General features: G+C 35.3%; 1 protein-coding gene across 6 annotated transcripts in view; it reads left to right on the top strand.

The window, feature by feature from the left end:
- LOC5575043 (basement membrane-specific heparan sulfate proteoglycan core protein) overlaps positions 1–26,398 on the top strand; it is a 422,529-nt gene that overhangs the window by 234,420 nt on the left and 161,711 nt on the right. For 2 of the 6 annotated variants that reach the window (XM_021849443.1, XM_021849442.1), the window contains exon 2: positions 13,370–13,605. The exons of the other annotated variants lie outside the window; for them this stretch is intronic. In XM_021849443.1, coding sequence (XP_021705135.1) covers positions 13,539–13,605 — 67 coding nt within the window. In that variant the 5' untranslated portion in view covers positions 13,370–13,538. The remainder of the gene's footprint in view (positions 1–13,369; positions 13,606–26,398) is intronic. 6 annotated transcript variants of the gene reach the window in all.

Genomic DNA, 26,398 nt, shown 5'->3' with positions numbered 1-26,398 from the left:
TTTATCATACTTCATACAGAAAATTTCCAATGGCAGATCTGCTAATTAGTTTTTGTATAGATTTTCAAAATTTTTCATTATTTTCACGAAGCAAATAAATCTAAATCTAATAATAATGCGATTCATGTAATATTTATTACTAAACGAGTATTGAATTAATTGCGATACAAAATTTTTAATGTTACTGAAATTTATGTTCAATTTTGTCTTTTCATGTGTTTTCGATAATAACCGCAAAAAATAAACAAACAATTGAGATCAAAGTAGCTGTTGCAAGTTACCCCACAAGGGTAGTCAAAAACGTTTTTGAATTTTTATAGTGTTTAATCAAATTATCAAAACTTTTATATTGTCCACTACTAAGTACTGTAACTGATAGCAAATGCCTCGAATGACATATTTCTACCATTTGTGTGGTACGAGGAACGTTTTTCAGCATAAATTTCATGCAATCCAACATTTAATATGATTTTCACCTCCAGCAAACCAAGAAAAAAAGAAACAATACCCAAACCCCTTGCCAAAATCTTCTGTTGTATACATGAGGTCAATAAATGGCGGAATAAATTATAAAAATTTAACTCAATGCTGAACGAAACGACAATTCGGTTACATATCGAAGTGTTGCAAGTTTCACTTGCGGAATCTCGGGATTCCCGAAATGAAAATACATTTTAATGCAAAACAATTACATTTTACATCACACTCAAACTTTATTCAATAAAATAGAAAAACATCAAAAGAGGAAGTGGATAAACTGAATATTAATATCATGAAGAGACCAAATAATCAAATAAGTCAAACATATTTTTATTTGTCTAGTTGTAAAGGTTATTCTCGTTCCTCTTCAACAAAGCCGTTTCGATAAGCCTAAGTTGAAAAAGCCTATTTGAAAGTGCATCTAAAAGTCTGTCAATACTATTCAGTAGTTAACTTTTAGCATGATGTACTCAATGATCTTCAAACTTTTCATTTGTTCTTCAAAGTTTTGATGAAATAAACAAGCATAAATTTTTGTCCCGATTTCCGGGACGGCCGTGAAATGGACACTCTATTCAATAGTAATCAATAGTAATCAAAATAATTTGGATAAATATTATCAGATTTCAACATTTTTGTTACCAAAACAATATTAAAATTATGCTCTTATGTTATTTTACCTCCTGTAGTGAAACTTAAAAAATGGCATATTAACCGTAATCTGTTCACGAAGTTTCCGTCGAACAGACTAATTTCCAGAATTTCTAGAACAGTTTAAATTTTTTGTGATCTTAACAATCCCTTAATTTTTTATATTCAACGATAGATGATACATTTGTTAAATCATATCTCTACCCAAGTAACCACTAGCCCGCTAATTCGCCTTTTTGGGCTTACAGGGCTATTATACGGTTTATATAGGGCTTGTTAGCTATATAATAGCACTATATTAGCACGTAGGGCGAATTAGAGTGCTATTTGATTAATAATATATACTATTTGATTTGACTTTTTTGTATTACTCACTTAGTATAAAAACTCCATATTTGACGTAAAACTGGTGAAACACACCGTTTTAAAAATATAACAAGCAACATTTCTTATGATCAGAAGAAGATAAAAATAATATGGAAATCTTATAAGTTATTCATAATCATTAATTAATGTAAGAAAACCAAAAAACATCATATTTACATCCTTTGGAAGCACGTAACAAATGATCCGAAAGACAGAAGATTAATCGAGATTTTCATTGTATACTATCAGCCAAAGTTGCCATTTACGCATTCGTATATCGCATGGCAAGTACGATAATACACTTTTCCCAGGGAAGTCAAGGATTTTCAATTACGAAAAGATCCTGAACCGACCGGGAATCGAACCCAGACATCTTCAGCATTGCTTTGCTTTGTAGCCGCGGACTCTAAGCACTCGGCTAAGGAAAGTCCCCATGTGAATGCATGTGAAACAAATTGAATTGAGTGTAGTAAAACAAAACTTCAAGAAATTCTCTGGAAAACACATCAGGAATAACCTTTGGGATTTCTCCCGCAGTTTTTTTTTTTTTGGGTTATAATCTTTTAAACTTTCAAATTCCCTCCCCTTGGTTATGCCCATATGATGGAAACCAAAGGCGTAACCTGTAGTGGTGGTATCACATTTTTTTGCTTAAAGCCGCGTCATAATTCATATGGCATAGACGCAATAATATCGCGGATGTGATCCAACGGATATTCTGCGTCATTGATAGAATTGATGCCCATTTCAAATAATTAATCTATTCGAAGTGGACATTAATACTATTGGTGACGTTCAGTTTGCCTTTTGCTAACCAGAATGATCCGTAGCCACTCTTACTATTAGCTAGCTAGATACATCGTTATCATATACGACGTAGGGAATACATAGGAACTCTTAGGAAAATGACTAGTAGATTCACTGAGTAGAAATAAGTGGCGACAATCTTATTTTAATATGGTTTTTACATTGCCATAATAAGAAATACCTCTTTTGTAACAGCGGTATAAATAATCTAATTCCAGCTTCATTTTCGCAAAATTTACAAGTAGAAAGTAGGCGTGGTGAAGCATTGCATTTGCCACCGAAAAGTGAATCATGTAGGAGACTGTAATAGAAGCCTAAGGTAACTTTACTTTTCAATATTCACTATAAAATGACTGTGGAAAGTAAGACGCTGAGATCGATCATTAGGGTACACTTGCTAGTTTAGAAAAATTGTTGAACAGACAAAGAAAGCGACTTTTTTCTTCAAGGATATATGAACGTAATGACCAATAAATACTTTTAACAACAACAAATTAAATTAACTAGAACTACTACTAAACAGCCTAATTTTGTTAAAACTTGACGACAATTGACATTTAAGACTCTAATCTAACGTAAAAGACAGGAGTAATCAGAATAGCACTTGAATGACAAATTATTCAAAACCATTTCGACTAGACAGTATTAATAATGACACTACTACACTACTATTTCAAACAAATTCTGATGGAGTTGCTGATTTTCACAATGCTTCCTTTCCTCAGAAGCAAGGGAATATGGGTACTTTTCAAAAATTACCACGTCACAATACTAATAAAAAACAGTGTTCATGTAGGCGCCATTGCCTAGTCCGAGTATTGGTCCTGGTAGAGGGGAAACTTGGCAAAAGCCAGACCGCGGGTTCAGGCTTGACAAGTTAGGCTGTCAGGCAGCTCCAACTGAATACCATACAAAAAAAAAAATCTCTTAAATTTTCAAATTAAAATTAAAACGAGTTTTTTAAATGTTTCCTCCAAAATCTTCTTTGCCAGATTATAATGAATATTATTTTTCAAAATAATCTATAAGATTGTGTATCTTTTTAAGAGTTTCATCGGGGTTCCCTCTTGGAAATCCATGCTCATTAGCGTCATATTTCAATTGATAACTTATATAAACTTCCAAAAGTTTCATCTTGCAGGATTATTGTTAGATTCGCCTCTATTCGCTTCCTATCCGCAATTTTTTACAGAGTTCACGAGCTGGAGAATTCAGCGTTGACTTCGAGGTTCTTCCCTACAAATTCATTGTTTCGACAAATCCTTCAGAAAATAAACTCAGTGTAACTTTTGCAACTTCTTCATGGATTTATTCTTTCATTTGTACACGTTTTGAATTTATTGAACACCCACTGTTCTTCTGAATTGTTTTTTTTTTTTTTCTAAAATCAATACAAATAAAACCCCTTTCAACATGGACATGTCCCTATTAAGCATTTTTCGTGAGAATACACATCTACGGTATGCTCATATCTCAGTGGAAGTAATCGAAAAATGTATGACAAAATCATTATCATTTGGTTGGTTTGCATGCATGAGGCAAATTCAATGATTCAGATGAATTAACCTCTGGTATGGAAACCAACCAAATTCACCAACGTAAACAGTTAAAATCGTGCTGAGCCATGTTGATTGCTTGAAATAGTTGAGTTTGTCAATAAATTTCGACTACTTACCACGATAAAGCGCAAAATAGGTGCAGGAAACGTTTGGTTGCCATAGACGTGTCTCTTGGCGCCGGATGATTCTACAGCAGATTCTCATTTGACACATTCCCGCATGCGAATCAGTTTGATTTCATTTGATTTTGACGACAAGTCAGTATCAAACATCAACTACTGAATAGTCGGTAATTGTTTTACTGACTTTTCGGTTTGTTCGGTAATGTTGCAAAATTGGGTTTGACAGCTACCGTATTTCTGTAAAAAGTAAAAACTATTATAGCTGAAAGTTCGGATTTTTTAATGATTTACAATTCGTACCCAGTATAAAAAAATTACCGAACAAGCAAATCATTATTGAGTGTGTATGTTGAGGTATATTCGTAAAGGAAATTTTCTCGACTTCCCAGGGCATAGAGTATTTTCGTACCTGCCACACGATATACACATGCAAAAATGGTCATTTGGCACAGAAAGCTCTCAGTTAATAACTGTGGAAGTGCTCATAGAAACACTAATCTGAGAAGCAGGCTTTGTCCCAGTTGGGACGTAACGCCAAAAAGAAGAATGTTGAGGTATATGTTAGCAAATATTTCTTTGGAAGATTTCTTATTTGCTAGATTCATCTAATTTCTTTTCCTTTCTTCATTTTATTTTCATACTTAAAATTGCAAAAAAAAAATTGGGAGGACAGGAAAATACCGGACTTTCTCCTCTGCTCATCTCCCTCCTACGCCAATGTCATTCAAGATACAAAATGTTCGTGTTAACATGAAATAGTGTAAATTTGAGCATGAAAGCATGTAAATTTGGATATGTCACACATTCCTGTTGGATAACATGACATATCATTAATGAGCTAAAATCAAAATCAAATTTAAAATGACTGTGAATCCATACTAATTATGAGATCAAACAGCTATGAATGTTTGGCAGATGTATTGCGCAGCAAAGCAAACATATTCCAAAAAGTATCAAAAGTTGAGTTTTGATGTCATTTTTTACGCAGGTTACCCTGGATACACAGCACGTTAGCCAAGGACACTAACAAGGAGGGAAAACTGTGCAAATCGATTACTCTGAGGAAAGTGATAGTATTCTTCGCTAAACCTGTAATGGTTTTTTCATGTTTAGCTAACACTCCTTTATCTGTCCGGAATCTAAAAGACAGAATGAGTAATCACGAAACCCATTTTTGCTGCCACACGTTACATCGTATCGCATAAGCATGAATTCAAAATCTGCTATGTGCATCAATTGGCATAGCGTGAACAAAACGAAGCATCTTCCTGACTCAACTAGCTCAAATTGACTTAGCTCTAGCAGAAAACTGGCGAATCAAAAAAAAAACTTTCCAGCGTCGGGTTAATTTTTGTGCTAACATGGTGCTCTCTACTCGATATCAGCTTACATTTAATAACGGTGTTTGTACATCAACAACTTCAACCCGGCCAGGTGCAGCAAAATATCCTAGTGTTTCATTTCGTAAAATTTTCTCCGCAAAATATTGCTTCTCCATTCGATGCTGTTGGGTATAGTTTTAATTTCTGCGAGGAAATTGGATGAATTTCATTTCAAAAGTTTCTCAGCCATGTTTGGTTTCATTGAAGGACTGTCGGTCGGTACAATTATCGGAAGCTCTTAGAATTGTTGAAACTACCTTTCTGGCTTGCGTAGGAAGGTGGAAAAGTGTTTGGGCACGACATAGAATTAAGATAGATGAAAGATAAAAGAATCATCAGTGAAACATCGGTGCTGCTGCAACACCGTATTTTTGCACTTCATATTCGCTAGTTTTGCTAACGATGTTAAACATCGTTACAGAAATTACTCTTTCATCTTGCATCTGTGGGCTGTTGCATGGCATATTTTTTATATGAGCGTAAATTTTAAAGGTGACGACCTGGTGACCTTCTGCTTTAGAAATGTGTTTTTTTTTTATACAACTGTCTAAAATAAATTTGGTAATAAAAAAAAACAACTTGCCACCGAGCAAAGAATGCATATTCAATTTTCTTGCTGGTAAAATCAGTAAGACACTTTCACAGAAAACAGTTTCGCAGAACTCCGTGACTTAATCAGTGCATTACTGATTAGAGCATCGGCATGCACACTTTCAGCCTAGACCCAATTCCGGGTACTGACATTTTCCAAGGATCTTTGCTTACATTTTTGCAATGTATGTTCAAGCCATTATGCCTCAAATCTACCGAGAACAAGAGCCTTCTCTATAATCAAGCTTCCACTCTGGCCGAAGTGAATGATAATCGTCAAAGGTTATCGCGTTATAGCGTAGAGTGTTTTCACTTGAGTTTATTTTTTCATAATTCATTTTGCTGCCTTCCGACGCGTGCCGTAGACCGCACTTTTGATGAAGTGTTTGGATGTTGCCCGCAATTCTAAGATGCGGAAAATATAATGCAATAATCAAATTGTCTTAAAAGATTTTGAAAGCGTTTCGGCACCTGGGGAGGTGTGAAAGTGCTACGAAATTTCCAAGTTGAATACATTGTGGTTGAATGGTCCGAAATGCAATACCCCATCTTTGGTACAAGTTTTATGAAAAACGTACACAATTCGCACTGTCCACAGTAAGAACAAACCACGGGATGTTTAGGAAGTGATTAGCATGGGTGACTTGCGATTCACGGCAGTATAGCCCAAGTAAATTCAAATCCCTCCAGTTGAACTCTCAGGTAATAACTGTGGAAGTTTCTATAGAAACACCAAGCTAAGCAACAGGTTCTGTCTAAAGAAGTAGCATAGGTAAAACTACATCTAGTATTTGAACAGAAAAGTTGAATAAATCGTTACATTTATCCAGTTATCCCGATGCCAGATTGCAAGTGAGTTGGCTTCTGATTTTTGCCAGGGTGTAGATTTTCTGTTAAATCATTGGCATAGTTCTAGATGTTAGCGATATTTTTCGCAAATTCTTGGAAAGATTGGTAGGACTCAGACTTTGTGGCATTACGTCCTCACTGAGACTCATTGTTATTCAGCTTAGTGTTCTTATGAGCACTTCCACAGCTATTAACTGAGAGCAACTTTGCCAAAGTTGCTATTTTCGCATTTGTATATCGTGTGGCAGGTGCGATGATACTCTATGCCCAGGGAAGTCAAGGAAATTTCTATTACGAAAAGATCCTGGACCGACCGGGAATCGAACCCAGACACCGGGCTTTGCTTTATAGCCGCGGACTCTAACCACTCGGCTAAGGAAGGGGCCCCAATATGTATCTTTTATATCGTCAGCTGTTTTCGCAAAATTTCAAATGCGAATTGTAATGTTATTGCTAAAGATTGTCTCAGTAAATACAATTATTTGTTACCAGGACATGGATAAACATATTTGAAGAAAATGTTACAACATTCTTTTTGCAATTTCTCATCGTAATAGGCTGTTTTTCATCACGCCAATCTGTCATGAAACGGCCTACATTCCTGCACTGAAGTATGCAGTGCGGGAATAGTAATTACGCAACTGAAAACAGTGCTGTAACGATTCATTACGCAAAGCTTTCTCATTACGCAACTGGTTTGAGTTGCGTAATGAATCATAACACAACAATTTTTCTGAAATTTTAAAGTAACCGTGAAAGCATTCCGATAGAATTTCTGATACCCTCAAGTGGTCTTCTACGAAATTGCAAAAAATGTTGTACGTAACTCGTTGTAGAACTCGATTTTTACAGCACTCGTCATAATTATCCTACTCGGCAAGCCTCGTAGGATAAATTTACGACTCGTGCTGTAAAAATCATCGTTCTGCAACTTGTTCCGTAAACTACTATTACACTTTCGACCACCTCCAATTCCATTTTGGACCACGTTTTTCAGGTTTCGCCACAATGGCATTGTACGCAACAAAACATTAATTTATTTTATTTCAAGATTGTCAAATTCCTTATGTAGTATAAGGAATTCTTCTCAGTAGTTGAGAAATTTGAATGGAATTTATGCCAAACGTTATTCCAGTGAAACATGAGTGTCAAATAAACAATTTAATTGGAATCCAAGCCTGATTCAACATCGGATACTACCTTCTGCGTTCGTACACATTTTTCGGATTGTGTTTACAAACTATTTGGGATGTAGCTTTGCTGTTGTGATGATGGCATCACAGTTTGTAAAGCAGCTTAATTGTTTCCTCCGCGTTCCTTTGGACTTATGCATCATAGCCTAATTTCTGGACATTTTCTCAGTCAACGAAGAAATAAACGCATTGATGGTGAATTGTGCTGACTTCTGAGACGTATATGAAAATAATGTCCTCGGTTTTTACAACAGAACCAGTGTTGAAAAATACTTGGAGGTTTTAATTACTACATGGTCCGGATATGACTGGGTTTCTAAATAAATTCTCAAATAGTAGTTTACGGAACAAGTTGCAGAATGATGATTTTTACAGCACGAGTCGAAAATTTATCCTACCAGGCTTGCCAAGTAGGATAATTACGACGAGTGCTGTAAAAATCGAGTTCTGCAACGAGATACGTACAACATTTTTTGTAATTTGACTTGAGGGTATTAGAAAGTATATCGGAATGCATTCACCATTATTTCTGAAAAAATGTTGTATTATGATTCATTACGCAACTCAAAAAGTGATGAGGAAGCGTTCCGTAATGAATCATTACAGCACTGGTTTCAGTTGGGTAATGACTATTCCCGCACTGCATTGCATACTGCAGTGCAGGAAAGTAGGCCGTTTCATGACAGATTGGCGTGATGAAAAACCAGCCTCTTACGATGAGAATTTGCAAAAAATTTAATTGTGTACAATGATTTTTTTTAAGTTCATCTTCACAAAAATGTATTTTAATTATAAAGACACCAGTCAGAATATTCATACAATTTTCACAAATTATTCTTATGTCAGCAAAATAAGATAAAACTGATGAAATTAAGTAGTTCTTGCCACACAAATTTTTGAAAAACCTAGTTTATGTAGTCAAAATCATGTGAATTCGGTTTAGTAATAGTACTTTTCAATACTCTTAGAAGAAACGCCCAAAATTCACATTTTTAATTTTAACGTTAAAGTATCAAATGTTTCATAATTTCAACAAGTTTTCGCTGATTTAGCCATTTTTTCAACTTTCTATGGCTTTTTTTGTAAAATAAAATACAGTCGCCTCTCCACATCTCGATATCGAAGGGACCATCGAGATAGGGAGAGATCGAGAAAGAGAACAAATCTATATAAATAAAAATGGAATGGTGTTTGTATGTCACGAAATGGCTTACGAACGGGTCAACGGATTTGAATGATTCTTTCTCAGTGTTGTTCGTCAAGGGTTCCGACGTGTTTGTGTGTTTTAAAATCCCAGGATATTCACCGGGAAAGTTGAAAAACGAGCGCGAACGAAACTGTCATTTTATATGGGACGATCAAAAGCGTTTTTCAACAGCCTACTTGATGGCAAGACGAAGTTTGCCGGGACCACTAGTTTTTAATGAATACTAGATTGAAAGTCACTCCGTTGCCAGGAAAATTAAAAACAAACAGATGTCATTTCGTCTTCGCAAGTTGTTTTGAATCTCTAAAATCTGGTCTAGTAACCTTTGATAATGGGCATATCGACATATGGAGAGAAAATTGGGAACGAATATCACATCGAGATAGGGAGATATCGAGATAAGGAGGATATTGAGATATGGAGAGTGAAAATGTATGCAGAATGAAGGGACCGAAAAAATCATCGACATAGGGAGAAACATCGAGATGTGGAGAGTCGACTGTATCAATACCCTTGAAAATGAGTGAGCACACTACTAGCAACATATTTGCTCCATCCACAACGCTTCTTCAAGATACAAAACTAAATAATGGCGAAAACTATACGCACTGTAAATGGTGCACAGTGAATGGCGACAGAACGGTACGAGGCGACCTTAACATGATATTTGTAAACATAATTTTTGAGTATTTTTTTGTTATGCATCACTGATTTTAGATTTTTCCTTGAATTATGATATAATTGCTCGCTTCGTAGTGGTATTCTAGTTCCCTTCTAATGATTTGGAAAAAATATATATTTGTTTGAAGTGCATTTTTTTAATGCACGGTGAAGTGTAGCTTGACGGTATTCGGTATTCTAGAACTTGAAGGATTTTTCATTCCTTACAAATTTGCGTATATCGTATTCTCCGCAATTCGATGTTGCCATAACTCGATATGTCCTCTAGTCAATGTCGCATGTAGTGTAAATTTCTCTTCATAACACGATAACACGATACTTAATCAGTAAAAATAACACGCTTTTTAAGCAAGTTGTCGATTGAAATTTACAACAAAAAATATTATTATAAGCCATATTTTGCTTGCTCACAGAAGTGCTTATAAAACAACTGTTTGTATCTGGGGGTGAAACCAAACTTTTGCACGGGAATTTGCATGTAAAGTTTGTTGTATATGTACATGATTTTACACATTACAACGCGCGGTGAGAACAACCGACAAAGAAATCTATTCTGAAAGAGTTCCCCTGCTTTCCACTGCCTTGATGTAATGCAAAATCTCTTTAACTTCTTACACTTTGGCTGATCCACATTCTTGCCAACGGCTGGCAGGCGTCACTTCGACTTTGTCACAGAGAGTTGCCGACGCGTAGCAAAAGAGGGCGGCCGACGCTGATGAAAAGAGGAAGCAGTGTAATGATATTAAAAAGTTAATGGTTTTATATGATATTAATTGACTAAGAATGCTCGTTTAGGGCGAGAAAAAACTGCATAATGAGGATAAATGTGAGAATAAGCTGCTCCGAGGAATCGCCGGATACATTGTCCCCGGTCGGCATTTTATACTTCTTTTGATATGATGGTTGGATTCAATAATTTATTTGTTTTGTCCGCTTCGACGCTACATAGATTAATCTAGCGAAGTAATGCGGATTCGTTCTTTCCGCTAGTGGATGCGGAAATCAACTGTAAACTACTTGTTACTAATAAACAGTGCCATTATTCTGTTTCGCCTCCCATGTGGAATCACGCATATGGTAAAGGTTCATTCTTGCGATCCCCTAGAAACTATCACTTTAAATATCAAAGCATGCCGAAATGTACGTGCATTTCAAACTTTATTACAGATCAAATTGCATAGTATGAAACAATTCTGCAATGACACGCTTAAATGAAGTTGCACAAAAGTAAGTACGATTCGTACAAATTCAAGTTCTACTGGATCAACACATTCTGAAAAACTGCTCCTAGGATGATTTTTTCTACTTTTACGCGAAGTATATGACAAATAACGAAGCTTAGCAATATTTACTATGTTTGGTTGTGTTGGTTTGTGTTGGTTTTTACAGGATGTGTACAAATTAAACACATGGTGTGTCGGCCCAGGGGCTGGATTTAGGTTCGGGTTCGACAATATCCAAATTTATCGTGATTATGACGAATATTAAATTTTGAATATTGCACTCAAATAATAAATCTCGAATCGAAAAAATATATATAAAATAATAAAATTAATTCATCCACAATTGAGACTTCATGAAAAAGAGACTACAATTTGCTACCGCACCGTAAAACCATAAATGCAACGATTCCCTATCGCCGGTCGACGTCAACCACATAAAAATGATGCGCTAATGAATAACTGAACGGTCACTGACAGGCTGCCCGCTACTGGTGTTCTCCATTCTACCAGCAATGGGATTGATTGAAATAGATTAGAAATTATGCGTGCACTGTGAAAGGGTTACGGCTGTTGCCATCTGTTTCAATTCAACTGCGACAGGGAAAGTCGCGCCGCTTTTCTGAACACTACACTGCTAGTACAGTCACTGCCAGAATAAAACGGTCACATGTTCGAAATCACGCAAATTGGTGAAAATTGAGGAACAAGACCGTAAATTCTTTCATTAAAATGTTTGTAATCTATATTTAAATTAGAATCTTTGTTATGCAGAGCAAACAAGTTTTTATCTTTATATATAACTGTACCCAATTAAAGTGTGTTAAAATTTAGTGTCCACTAAGCAATACTTTACTCTAGTTTATATCGTAATAATTTTATTTCAACTGTTCAAGACTTTTGGGAGAAGTTTTAGAGCAGTTTGTAAACTCCCATGATTAGCTTGAAATCAGTTGATGCAACATAGAAGCTTCGAAAATATCATACAAGAAAAAACAACAGTTTAAAATATGTTACTACTTTGACAGTATGTAGGTACAACCGTTTTATGCAACTTGTTTTATCTACCACATGGGTCCCCAAACTTTTCCGAAGCATGACTCACCTCGCCATCTAGTATTTTTTTCGCGACCCGCAAGGAAAAACGCAGTGAGATAAAATATTCTTGTAAAACAAGGCTATAATTTTGAGTTAGTTGAAAATTTCAATTTTTGACGATCATTTTGAATATTTTTCCGAAATAAGTCAAAAATGAGACAGATATGGAGATGATTCAGAATGTTCATCAAAAAATTGTTCACATATTTTGTACATTTCTTTATCAATTAAAACTGAGAATTCTTGAGGAGTATTTCTGCCAACTTTGAATTGTTTGATTACTTCTTATTCTGACACACGTTTTTTCACAAATTTGCGAGATTATAAGCAAGTGGGAACTTTATTTTGGCGGTGACTGTAACTTGTAGCGTGATTTTATACAAACAAGTGCAAAATTAGTGTTTCTAATTGTGACTGATGTAGCCGATCGTCTCGTCTCCCGTTACTTTTCGGTGGTGTTTTGGAAGAAAATGTGAACGTGCCTAAAATATCTAAATCCACTCTATATCCATCCACTTATTTGGCTTACAACTCGATTGAAGCTGCGTGAAGAATATCAACGAATCTCATCTTACACAGAAAAAAATATTTAATTTTCAATGTGATGTAAACTGAAGTCTACTGTAAAAATAAATCAAATTCGTGTGTTATTACAGTATCATGTAAATTTAAATTAATATACATTCAATTTTCAACCAAAAATGGTTGAATATTACATGATCGTGTAAATTTGAAGTGAATTCAATTGAAAAATAATGGATTGGTCGTTGAAATTTACGTTTATTTTGATGCTCCAAATATGTGCATGAAAATAAACTTAAATTTACAACATATTTTTAGCTGTGTACCTCCAATCCAGAAGGGGAATGAACAGTGGCTCTGAAAGGCATTTTAAAAACTATTAATATTAATTAGTCGTAACACAATATGCCCTATTATAAACACAACACCTCACTCACTCCACAACTGTTCCTGTCATAACTCATTTAATATGATGATTATGAGGCCAAGCCTGGCACGTGTGAACGAAAGTGTGTGTCTCTTTCTCTGTGGGTGCAAGAAGCCAGAAGCTAAACGAAAGTAACGAAGAATCTGTCCGATTACCCAACCTGTTGCGGAAGATGGAAGAATAGTTTTGGAAATTTGTGTTTTGATATTTTCAGATCCCCCATGCATGCCAGTTGGTGAAAATTTAGGGAAGATAAAAGAACAGGGATAATCCCTTTTTGATAAAACAAAGAAACAGGTTCAAGTTGAAAGTGTCGTGCTGCTGAAAAGATATAGTGATCTGTGTGAATTGAAAAAGCCGGAAGCAGGCTTGACCTGTGTGAAATGGGTCCGCCTAAGCTCTGGAAACTGGTGACGTGTTTCCTTCTTCTGCATATCATCAACGCACAAGGTAATCATTGTATATCATACTTATGAACTATTTATAAAATATGTGAAATTTTTAAAGTTTCAATTGTAAGATTTGTAAAGACGAATGATGCACTCGAATAGTTATCTTGAGGGTCAACTCTTATCTGTAAAATTTATCTCTCTCAGAAGAACGGTCTTATTCTAAACCTAAACATTAATTCATGCAAAGATAAAAACTATGTTAAAACTCACGCCTATATGGCATAACGAAGCCGAATTAAACGGATTTGTATTACAAAATCATGATTGCTTCTTATTGTACTACTAGTGGTCCTGGCAAACTTTTTCTTGCCATGAAGTAGGCGGTTGGAAAACGCCATCAAACGTTCCGTACAAAATTATGGTTCCGTTGACTTCCGTTTTTCGGATTTTTCCGTTCAATATCCTGTTATCGAACACTTTAGGAACATAACTATGGAAGAATTTTCAAATTCCAATAGGCCGTTCTCAAGCCATTTCGTGACATACAAACACCATTCCATTTTAATTTTTATAGATTCTCAAAATTCAACCGCGAATATGCTTGGTGTGATAATATTTGATATCAGTGATAACCGAACTATGGTCTACGATGTGGTTTTGCCAATCCTTCGAACACATATTGAATATCAATGTGATGTGGCCCGTATGTTGCAATTTCCGGATGCCAGAGTTAAAATAACGTTGGTCCAAACGTATTACTTAGCAAGGAATGTAATTTGGAGACCTTACACCTTGAAATTATCTTGAATTCGAGAAGAAAGCTTTGTGAAGATTCAAATATGACGTCCATAGTTTTTTCGGGATTTCTAGACCCCCCCTCCTCCTCTGACGGCTTTTTCCAGTACCTAATACATGCCCTGTCACACTTCCATAGACCCCCCCTCCCCCAAATGATGGAACTCATTTTTGGATGACCCCTTCTCTGCCCATAACTGCATATTTGTAACATTCGACAAAAGTAGGCACCGAGTAAACGGAATACCAAGTGTGCATTTCATTGCAGTATGGGAGGAAACTAAAATTTCAAAAAATTACCAGGAACTCAAAAGCAGTGTTGTGAAAAACTCAATTTCTCATAACTCACGCTTGAGATTTTTCAAGCGAAAGTATTTATCATTTGATGACTCTACATGGTATTAACTCCAATTTGTCAAAAATGTCGAATGTGACTGTTATGCAGTTATGGACAGTTCTGCTCATGCTTGCAAAGTCAACGTAAACGCATATGACCAAAATGCATTTTTCATTGCCTTGTATTCTAACTGGATATAAGAATTACACTTTTTTTGCTCAAAAATATTTGAGTTACAAGGGTTGACACGAAAACACGAATGGTTTTCATTGGTCATTTAAAATATAGGGGGGAGCTCCCCCAGTACCGGACAGCGCCCAAAACCGGACAAAGTCGAAAGAATGAGAAATCATGTTCCAATCTAGATGGTGTTCGAGAAGAAAAGAAAGCTATTTTCGAGAATAATGTTTACGTAGAACAACACATCCTTGAAATATGCAAGCCTTTTTGAAAAAAAAAATAGAAATGTTTGAAATTTTTTGAAAAGTTGACGTATTATCATAAATTTGGGCCTAATTTGTAATTATTTTGAATATCGCAAAATAGTTCGGATCACGCAAACATGATCGAATACAATTATTATTTGAAAGTATGAATGTATTTTTTACTATATTTAAACTTAATATGAACAAACTACAATTTTGGTCAAGCACCTACTATCCCCCAGTTTTGGAAACCTGATAAATGATATTGGGATTTTTGCACCAGAGTCTCAAAATACAAAAATACAAAAATAAGAATAATGAACATTCAGAACAACATCATAACATGTGTTATTTTTCAACATATATGGAAGAGGTTTCTGATGGACATCTTACACACTAAGTAAAACTCAAATTACTCTGGTGAATGTTGCAAATGCATTGAATTGGCAATAAAATACTATTCCCAGAGTAAAAAATTGAATGATGTACAAATTTACAGAATTCTAGCAGTGTTGATAGACTCACACTCAAATCTCAATCAATATGCTCTCTCGTGAGAGCAAACTCATTAGAGATCTGTTTCGCAAATCTCACGCTTGAGATTTTGATGCAAAATCACTCAATGGACTTAAACCGTAAAAATTGATTCAGTCACAAAACCCGTTAAAAACTCGTGAAACCCGAATGTTGTTGTTTACGTTGGAAAGGATTACTATAATTCTGCCAGACTAACAAAAAATGATTGCCGTGTACGAGTAAACTGTGGAAATACGAGACAATGAGTCAAACAGGTGAGCCAACTCATCCATGATTTTTTGACTGCTGAGTTGCGTGATGGAAAACTCACGCATGAAAAAGCGTGAGTCATGAGAAATTGAGTTTTTCACTACACTGAATTCTAGGCAGATCGTGTCCGGTATTGGGTGCCACCTTTTAAGATTGGTCAATTTGGTACCAAAATACATCATCAAAATGCAATGCCAAAATTCATATTTTTATTTTCCAATTTTTTTTTGTAAGCTACAAAAATGATAATATTTATCATACATGGGCACCAAGACCGCATAAAATCAATAGTTTTTGAATTATGAATTTTACCGCTTGTCCGGTACTGGGGGAACTCCGCCTATATGACGTTGCGTGCTTGTATAAAGTTGAATAGAGTCAAAAAAGCTCAAATAATAACTTTCAAAATGGATGACTGACGTTTATAGCCGATCTCATATGACAGCAGAAAAGAAATTTTCATTTGAAGTAATTCATTATTGAAGATACAGTCAACTCTTCCTAACTCGATACCCATATAGCTTTGAAGTTGAAAAGTGTTGCAAGTTACCCCGTTTGACGGTAATTTAAACGTGAAACCAGATTTACCTAGGGTAGGTGTACCAGTTATGGACATAGTGGTTCCCTATTTCACCATACGTGATTACTTTAATGTCTTCAAATTTTGAAAACTTTTGTTTGTTGTAGTAGTTAGATTTAAGATATATCTTGATGCTAAAACATACAAAAAGATTAAAAATTGAAAAGTTATCAAAATTTCACATATGGCCAAATAGGGAACCACTATGGCCATAACTGGTACACTTTCCCTATATGACACTTGTTTATACGGTCTGCAATATTTGACAATTTTATCACTCAGAAAACCAGTAAACCTTAATTTTACTATCAATTTAATCATAATATTAAAGTTCTTGAAACTTATTAACATTTGGAGGACATTTGGAACTTTTTATGAAAATATAGAGTTAGAGACATGGGAAACTGAAACAGATAGCATCGAGTTAGGGATTATGGAGTTAGAGAGGTATCGACTAACAGCGGCATGCTAAATTGAAGGGACCGCGCTTTCCATCGAGTTAGGGGGAATATCGACACACAAAATATACATTGATTTCAATTAATTTTCTTGCAACTCGTTTACTAGTTAATATACTAACATTCTATGGCAATTATTTTATTTTTATTTTTTATTTTTGTTTTTTGATAAATTGAATTGGTGAAGATCCCATTTGTGCCCAAAATTTAACTCACTGGTCATTCGCTGGTGGTGACTAATCGATCAAATTTTCAGCGCGAAAGGTTGTTAGATTCTCTATGTTTGCTCTAGAAATTTCGAGGTTTGGCGTAGATGCATCTCCTTAAGAGTTGGCAAGTTTTGTATAGAAACATTCTGAAAAATCGATTACATTTTTAACGATCTTATCAAATAGTATCTCCCATTTGAATTTTGGGTAAACATGATTTTAAAAAATTTGACTGAAAATTAATAAAATCAGTATATTTTTAGATGTAGGGTGCCGGTGCCATTAGTGGACTACCGAAGCTATAAAAAATCATAACAAAATAACGAAAAGACTTAACAGAGATCTTTTGGCATCAACAGAAAGATTTTAACCTCTACTATATTGGAAAAATATAAAAAGAGTGATAAATATATTTTTTGAGCATAAAATCACGTAAGCCAGTAGTAGACGTTGGGGAATGATACATGGAATTCTAAAGAAAACAGTTTATTTTTAGATAGATTTAATATTTTTTCCTCGGGCAGCAATTATAATCATTCGAATGAAGCATAAAGATCATCTCTGGGACATTTCTTAATTTTTACGTATCTATTTAAAAACTGCTTCCGTCAATTGATCCACTATTGGAACACGACGGCTCTTACTGGTGCAAGGGAGCAAATTTTTTGCGTAAACTTAATTATTTATATGACTTTTTGGTAAAATAAGAAGCTGAAATTTGGCAAATCGACTAAACTAGAGGTTATCTATCCACCAAAAATAGCGTAGGTCGTTTTTATCGAAAAATGTACATTTTATTCCATAGTCCAATCTACTGGTACATTACAACCATTGGTACCGGTACCCTATATGATGACGGGATGAATAAAACCTATCTAATAAAAAAAGTAATATCTTCAACTTTGGCTGCCTGTAACTCAAAATTGACTTGATTGAATATTTCTGAAGGCAGCATTAAATTCAGCCAAAACCCAAAATTTACAGACAACACATGATTTGATGAATCAAACAAAAAAAAAACTCTGTGCAATAAAGCTGTTTTTGGTATTTAAATCGCCTAAATGCGAATTTATCTGGATATTTTCGACCGAATTTTAAATTTTTAAACTTTTCCAGGAACTCATATTCTATTAAGGTCGGTTCTATATAGTCGGGATAGATTGGTCTGGTTAGTATGATTTTCAGAAAAAAAAAAGTTCTGATCTCCAATCAACGATTGATTTTTTATGTAAAAAGCTTCATTCGTCTTTAAATACTAAGTTTTTCACATAAAATTGATTCAATCTAGATATCATTCAATTATAATATTAAAATTTTGAGAAATTTTAAAAATAATTTCGTGAAGAAATTAAGAGCAAATTGGTTTTATACTGCAAAACAGCTTGTTTGAAGATGATATATATCCTTCATACTCTATCATAAACTGACGAACCATAAATATTAATACCATAAAATACCAATCTGATATTAGTTTTTCGGATGGATATATTTTCAATTTTCTTGGATGTAATATTTGTTGTAATCTTGGTAAATAAGGTTTTCATTTTTTTTTTTCAGGTGGAAATTAAATGCCAAAACGAAGTGAAAAATTTAATTTCTGAACATAATGTTTTCAAGGTTTTGACCGTTTATAAAAAAAATGTCAACCGATTTATTTTAAGTTTCTTATGTTACATGATGCGGATGCGTGTAACAAAAAACGAAATCACACATGCCTGCCAAAGCCAGGTCGTTTTAAATGTCTCGAAATCAATTTATTTTCTCTAATCCAGCACGACGACACCTCGCACAGCTTTCGGTCCCTTGCTATGCAATACCTGATGTCATTTTAAACGCGAATCCGTTTGGTAGCCCGAGCAAAGTCAAATTACAACCGCATAATACAGCATTAGCAATCACAGCTAAAAAAGTACACGGTACTCCATCTACTTTTAAGTTTCTCTATTTGAGATTCTGCTCAGAGGATTCGAACATTCATTAAAGAGTAAAAAAATTTGTAAATTTATTTATTTTTCCATCCAAATATTTGGACCATCAAAATAAACTAAAATGTCAGCTATCAATTTCTTATTATCCAATCAAATTCACTTTTAAATATCGTGTAAATTTATGCATCATTCAACAATCTTCAGTCGACAATTTAACGTGATGCCGTAACGATAGATAAAGTTGATTTATTTGTACTACCTGTACTGCCGTGAATCGCAAGTCAGTCCCATCTGTAAAAAGTAGGCATTGAGATAATGGACTGTGAAGTTTTCAAACTCGTTTTCCATACAAATATTCAAAAAATTCCAGATTGGAAGATGTTCCAATCTTAATGAAACTTTCACAACTTGCTTTTCATTACGATATCTTTCCGAGAAAAATATAAAGATGATCAAAACTAGTTACATTTTTTGTGTTCTACGATGCGAAAGTCTGTAGTGGGACTGATATGCGATTATTATTCATTATGGGACAATTTGACTTGCTGTTTTTTCCTAATTTTTCCGAACAAATTATATTGTTTCATTAGTGTAGCTGAAAAAGCGTTGGAAGAGATGTTGAAAACTGAACTCAACTCAATTTTGACGAAAATGCAGATGGGACTGGCTTGCGATTCACGGCAGTATATGCCTTAGTTTACACTACATATAAATTTAAATATTTTTTATCTTTGAAGCTTCATTATTTTGAATTTATCTTGTTATTATTTGTTATTTGTGAAAGACTTTTATCTATCTATCTATCTATTTATATATAAAAATGGAATGGTGTTTGTATGTCACGAAATTACTTAAGAACGAGTTAATGGATTTACCTGATTCTTTATCTATTTCATTCGTTATGGGTTCCGACGTGTTTGTGTGAGGAAAAAGATTAGGATTGATCACAGGGATAGTTGAGTGGTCATCATTTTATTTTTATAATTAATTGATACCATAATAAGTTATCAACCGGCTAAATTGTGTGTATAATAAACATATTATCAACCTGTTTTGAACTCAAACAAATGCTTGTTGTCGAATAACTTAACGCGTTATCTTTTTGTTGTTCAACTTTGCTCAGGGAACCCTGATGACTGCTCAATCACTCGTGTGCACTCGTAGATATACGCCAGTTCTCATGTAGCTGCAATATGTTTGCAAGTCGTAAAAATCCACGAGATTTGTGCAGTTTCCCGGCCACGAGAGTAAATTTAACGCACATGTTCTGATTGTTTCACTGGGAAAAAAAATCCTTCGGATGGTGTGGCATTCTCGTTCAATCCTGTTTGATACCTCGACGCCACTAAATTGATTGGTTGCTACTTTGGGGGAAATGGCTTATTTCAATGAGTTCCACTACCTTCAGGATGACACGGAGGAAAGGGCTAAAAAAATCTCGTTGACGGTGGAACGTGTTTCACGGTGTCCAGTTCCATCAGACGGCACGAACAAAAAATGAATGCACAATATTGTACACGGATTTGTTAGGTACACGAATGATAGCAGTTTCCTGCCCATGAATTATGAAAAACACATTCAAATAGTACTGGTACTGGGTTTTGGGTTGCGTGCCATCAGTTGTATTTAATGAACTTTTGACACGGAAGAAATTAAAAGGATTTTCATCAATGCGAAAAAAAGAGGAAGACTCTAAATTATGACTCGATACAAATTACTAATGCATAATCCCAAAAATAGGATTCGTCATGAAATCACTAGAAATTTATTATGCTCATGTGATGTAATGTGATATGGCCTTCCTTACAGTGCGCATCGTACCTTCGTGCTGTGCATACACGAATTCTCTCTGCTCTTGGAAGTTTTCTTAAAAACTACCTAAAGCAATAAAACAGTACTTTTCAGTGCTACATCAACAGTACTTTTCAGTGCTAAAATTAAAAACGGTACTTTTCAGTGCTACTAAAACAGTACTTTTCAGTACTATTTTTTCTACTATTGATCCCTTTACGATCCTTGTTTGGACCCGTGCCTTCGATTTTTCGTTGGACCCGTTGGCGAAAGCTAGCGGTGGTAATCCTTCTTGGACACCGTCTTGGGAAAAAAAACCTCTCGAAGGTCACGTCTTTCTCGTTTATTTACTAAACATGGTATCAACAACTAACAAAAGGAAGGGTGAATCTCTGAATTCACTACTTCCTTCCAAAAAAGTGGGTTTTAAAACTGTCACTACACGTGGCAAGAATGGAAGAAAGGACGCTTCCCAGGAATGCGAAGTTTCTTCCAAGGGTGAAATGAATAATTGTATCGAAATGAGCAATCAGTTCGATGTTCTAGACAAATTTTCCAAACACCAAATCGAAGCAGCCTCTAGCCCAGGCTCTTTGATTCAAGTGAGGAAGCAAAGAGTACCGCCTATCGTGGTCAGTTGTTCCGAATTTGGTGGATTTAGGCAGGAGATCTTGAACTCCATTAGGGGAATCAAGGTTTCCTTCCAAATCGCAAAGAAAGGAGACTGTCACGTTTTGCCGGAAACTCTTAAAGATCGTGAACTTCTTCTCAGACATCTTGAAGAGAAGAAGCACAAATTTTTTACTTATGACGACAAAACTGAACGTTTGTTCAAAGTCGTCTTGAAAGGTCTCTCAAGTGACTATAAGTCACCTGAAGAGATCAAAAATGGAATAAATGATTTACTTGGATTTTCCCCAGTCCAAGTAATCATTATGAAAAAGAGAACCCAATCTGGCATTGTTCGGAAAGGGCTTTCTCAAGAATTTTATTTAGTTCACTTTAACAAAAAAGTACTAAATAATATTAAAGCTTTAGAAAAAGCAAAACTTATGTTAGATGTTCGTGTGACATGGGAACATTTCCAGTAACCTGGAGGAAATTACCAGAACCCCACTCAGTGCCGTCGGTGCCAAAAGTGGGGTCATGGTACAAAAATTGTCGCATGGATGCTAAATGCATGATTTGCGGAGGTTCTTCTCACGCTAAGGACGTCTGTCCAGTGAAAGAAGATACCAGAAAGTTTGTATGTGCCAATTGCAAGGGCCCTCATAAAGCTAACTTTTGGGAATGCCCTTCACGCAAGAGAGTCATTGAGGCTCGTGCCAGGCAGATGAAGGATAATATCCGTTACGATAACGGTCGTTTCCGGAATTTGCCTGGTAGAGTATCGAACAATGCTCATTTTTCAGTTAACGATCGCTTGATTAGGAATCATACTCACCAGGAAGATCATAATCATGCTCATTCACAAACAAATTTTGATCCGTCGGGTAGCCGTTCGAATCTTTCAATTTCGAATGTATCTACCCACGGTAAATCCTTTGCCGATATCGTAGCAGGAAATTTGAACTCCTCCCCTGTTCGATCCATGGGTACCCATTCTACTTGTTTCAAATCAAATGGAAAAAACCCTACCGCCACAGGTAATTCCGCTTCTTCGTCTACCGGAAATTCTAATGGGAAATCACATGACATGTCTGCCTCTGATTTTAATTTTCTAACTGAACAATTGAATCTAATGATTGATGCAATGTTCAAAGCCACCACTATGACTGAAGCAGTCCAAGTAGGTGTACAATTTACATATCAAATTGTTATTGGATTACGTTTTTCTAATGGATCCAAATAATAATTTAAATATTTTAAATTGGAATGCTCGTTCTCTGAATGGTAAAGAGGACGAGCTGTTTAATTTTCTTACAGCTAATAACGTGCTGTTATTACCGAAACTTATTTAAAACCTGGATCCAAACTAAAAAAAGATCCTAACTATTTTGTTTATCGTAATGATCGACTTGATGGGGCATGTGGGGGAGTTGCAATCATCATTCATAGGCGTATAAAACATCAACTGTTTTCGTCATTTGAAACTAAAGTTTTTGAAACTTTAGGTGTTTCTGTTGAAACACAGCTTGGTAAATATACTTTCATAGCTGCCTATTTGCTTTTTCAATGCTCTGGACAGCAAGTTAATTTGCTTCAAACTGACTTGCGAAAATTGACTCGCAATAAGTCGAAATTTTTTGTCATTGGTGGCTTTAATGCCAAACATCGGTCATGGAATAATTCTCAAAGTAATTCTAACGGCAGAATTTTATTTGATGAGTGCTCTTCAGGTTATTTCTCAATTCAATAGCCTGATAGCCCTACATGTTTTTCCTCTTCTAGAAATCCATCTACGATTGACTTGGTCTTAACCGACTCTAGCCATCTTTGTAGCCAATTAGTTACTCATGCTGATTTTGATTCTGATCATGTGCCTGTTACATTTCAAATATCCCATGAAGCGATTCTTAATCCTATCAGCTCCACTCTTAATTATTTACGAGCCGACTGGAATATATATGAAACGTATGTTGACTCTAATCTCGATGTTAACATTTCTTTAGAAACTAAACTTGATATTGACAATGCTCTTGAAACTTTAACAAATTCTATTGTTGAAGCTAGGAGCATTGCAATTCCAAAATGTGAAGTAAAATTTGAATCCGTGATTATAAACGATGATCTTAAACTCTTAATCCGTCTTGAAAACGTGAGGAGAAGGCAATTTCAACGCACTCGTGATCCTGCTATGAAAATTATATGGCAGGATTTGCAGAAAGAAATCAAGAAACGTTTTGCAGATTTAAGAAACAAAAATTTTGAAAATAAAATTTCTCAATTGGACCCTGGCTCTAAGCCCTTTTGGAAATTATCTAAAATCTTGAAAAAACCTCAGAAGCCAATACCGGCATTGAAAAAGGAAAACAAATTATTACTAACTAAACATTACTAACTAAACATTCAACAATCTTCAGTCGACAATTTAACGTGATGCCGTAACGATAGATAAAGTTGATTTATTTGTACTACCTGTACTGCCGTGAATCGCAAGTCAGTCCCATCTGTAAAAAGTAGGCATTGAGATAATGGACTGTGAAGTTTTCAAACTCGTTTTCCATACAAATATTCAAAAAATTCCAGATTGGAAGATGTTCCAATCTTAATGAAACTTTCACAACTTGCTTTTCATTACGATATCTTTCCGAGAAAAATATAAAGATGATCAAAACTAGTTACATTTTTTGTGTTCTACGATGCGAAAGTCTGTAGTGGGACTGATATGCGATTATTATTCATTATGGGACAATTTGACTTGCTGTTTTTTCCTAATTTTTCCGAACAAATTATATTGTTTCATTAGTGTAGCTGAAAAAGCGTTGGAAGAGATGTTGAAAACTGAACTCAACTCAATTTTGACGAAAATGCAGATGGGACTGGCTTGCGATTCACGGCAGTATATGCCTTAGTTTACACTACATATAAATTTAAATATTTTTTATCTTTGAAGCTTCATTATTTTGAATTTATCTTGTTATTATTTGTTATTTGTGAAAGACTTTTATCTATCTATCTATCTATTTATATATAAAAATGGAATGGTGTTTGTATGTCACGAAATTACTTAAGAACGAGTTAATGGATTTACCTGATTCTTTATCTATTTCATTCGTTATGGGTTCCGACGTGTTTGTGTGAGGAAAAAGATTAGGATTGATCACAGGGATAGTTGAGTGGTCATCATTTTATTTTTATAATTAATTGATACCATAATAAGTTATCAACCGGCTAAATTGTGTGTATAATAAACATATTATCAACCTGTTTTGAACTCAAACAAATGCTTGTTGTCGAATAACTTAACGCGTTATCTTTTTGTTGTTCAACTTTGCTCAGGGAACCCTGATGACTGCTCAATCACTCGTGTGCACTCGTAGATATACGCCAGTTCTCATGTAGCTGCAATATGTTTGCAAGTCGTAAAAATCCACGAGATTTGTGCAGTTTCCCGGCCACGAGAGTAAATTTAACGCACATGTTCTGATTGTTTCACTGGGAAAAAAAATCCTTCGGATGGTGTGGCATTCTCGTTCAATCCTGTTTGATACCTCGACGCCACTAAATTGATTGGTTGCTACTTTGGGGGAAATGGCTTATTTCAATGAGTTCCACTACCTTCAGGATGACACGGAGGAAAGGGCTAAAAAAATCTCGTTGACGGTGGAACGTGTTTCACGGTGTCCAGTTCCATCAGACGGCACGAACAAAAAATGAATGCACAATATTGTACACGGATTTGTTAGGTACACGAATGATAGCAGTTTCCTGCCCATGAATTATGAAAAACACATTCAAATAGTACTGGTACTGGGTTTTGGGTTGCGTGCCATCAGTTGTATTTAATGAACTTTTGACACGGAAGAAATTAAAAGGATTTTCATCAATGCGAAAAAAAGAGGAAGACTCTAAATTATGACTCGATACAAATTACTAATGCATAATCCCAAAAATAGGATTCGTCATGAAATCACTAGAAATTTATTATGCTCATGTGATGTAATGTGATATGGCCTTCCTTACAGTGCGCATCGTACCTTCGTGCTGTGCATACACGAATTCTCTCTGCTCTTGGAAGTTTTCTTAAAAACTACCTAAAGCAATAAAACAGTACTTTTCAGTGCTACATCAACAGTACTTTTCAGTGCTAAAATTAAAAACGGTACTTTTCAGTGCTACTAAAACAGTACTTTTCAGTACTATTTTTTCTACTATTGATCCCTTTACGATCCTTGTTTGGACCCGTGCCTTCGATTTTTCGTTGGACCCGTTGGCGAAAGCTAGCGGTGGTAATCCTTCTTGGACACCGTCTTGGGAAAAAAAACCTCTCGAAGGTCACGTCTTTCTCGTTTATTTACTAAACATGGTATCAACAACTAACAAAAGGAAGGGTGAATCTCTGAATTCACTACTTCCTTCCAAAAAAGTGGGTTTTAAAACTGTCACTACACGTGGCAAGAATGGAAGAAAGGACGCTTCCCAGGAATGCGAAGTTTCTTCCAAGGGTGAAATGAATAATTGTATCGAAATGAGCAATCAGTTCGATGTTCTAGACAAATTTTCCAAACACCAAATCGAAGCAGCCTCTAGCCCAGGCTCTTTGATTCAAGTGAGGAAGCAAAGAGTACCGCCTATCGTGGTCAGTTGTTCCGAATTTGGTGGATTTAGGCAGGAGATCTTGAACTCCATTAGGGGAATCAAGGTTTCCTTCCAAATCGCAAAGAAAGGAGACTGTCACGTTTTGCCGGAAACTCTTAAAGATCGTGAACTTCTTCTCAGACATCTTGAAGAGAAGAAGCACAAATTTTTTACTTATGACGACAAAACTGAACGTTTGTTCAAAGTCGTCTTGAAAGGTCTCTCAAGTGACTATAAGTCACCTGAAGAGATCAAAAATGGAATAAATGATTTACTTGGATTTTCCCCAGTCCAAGTAATC

The sequence above is a fragment of the Aedes aegypti genome, chromosome 3 (genome assembly GCF_002204515.2).
Source record: "Aedes aegypti strain LVP_AGWG chromosome 3, AaegL5.0 Primary Assembly, whole genome shotgun sequence".
In the NCBI taxonomy this organism is placed as follows: Eukaryota; Metazoa; Arthropoda; class Insecta; order Diptera; family Culicidae; genus Aedes; species Aedes aegypti.
This window is presented reverse-complemented; position numbering and strand designations above follow the sequence as displayed.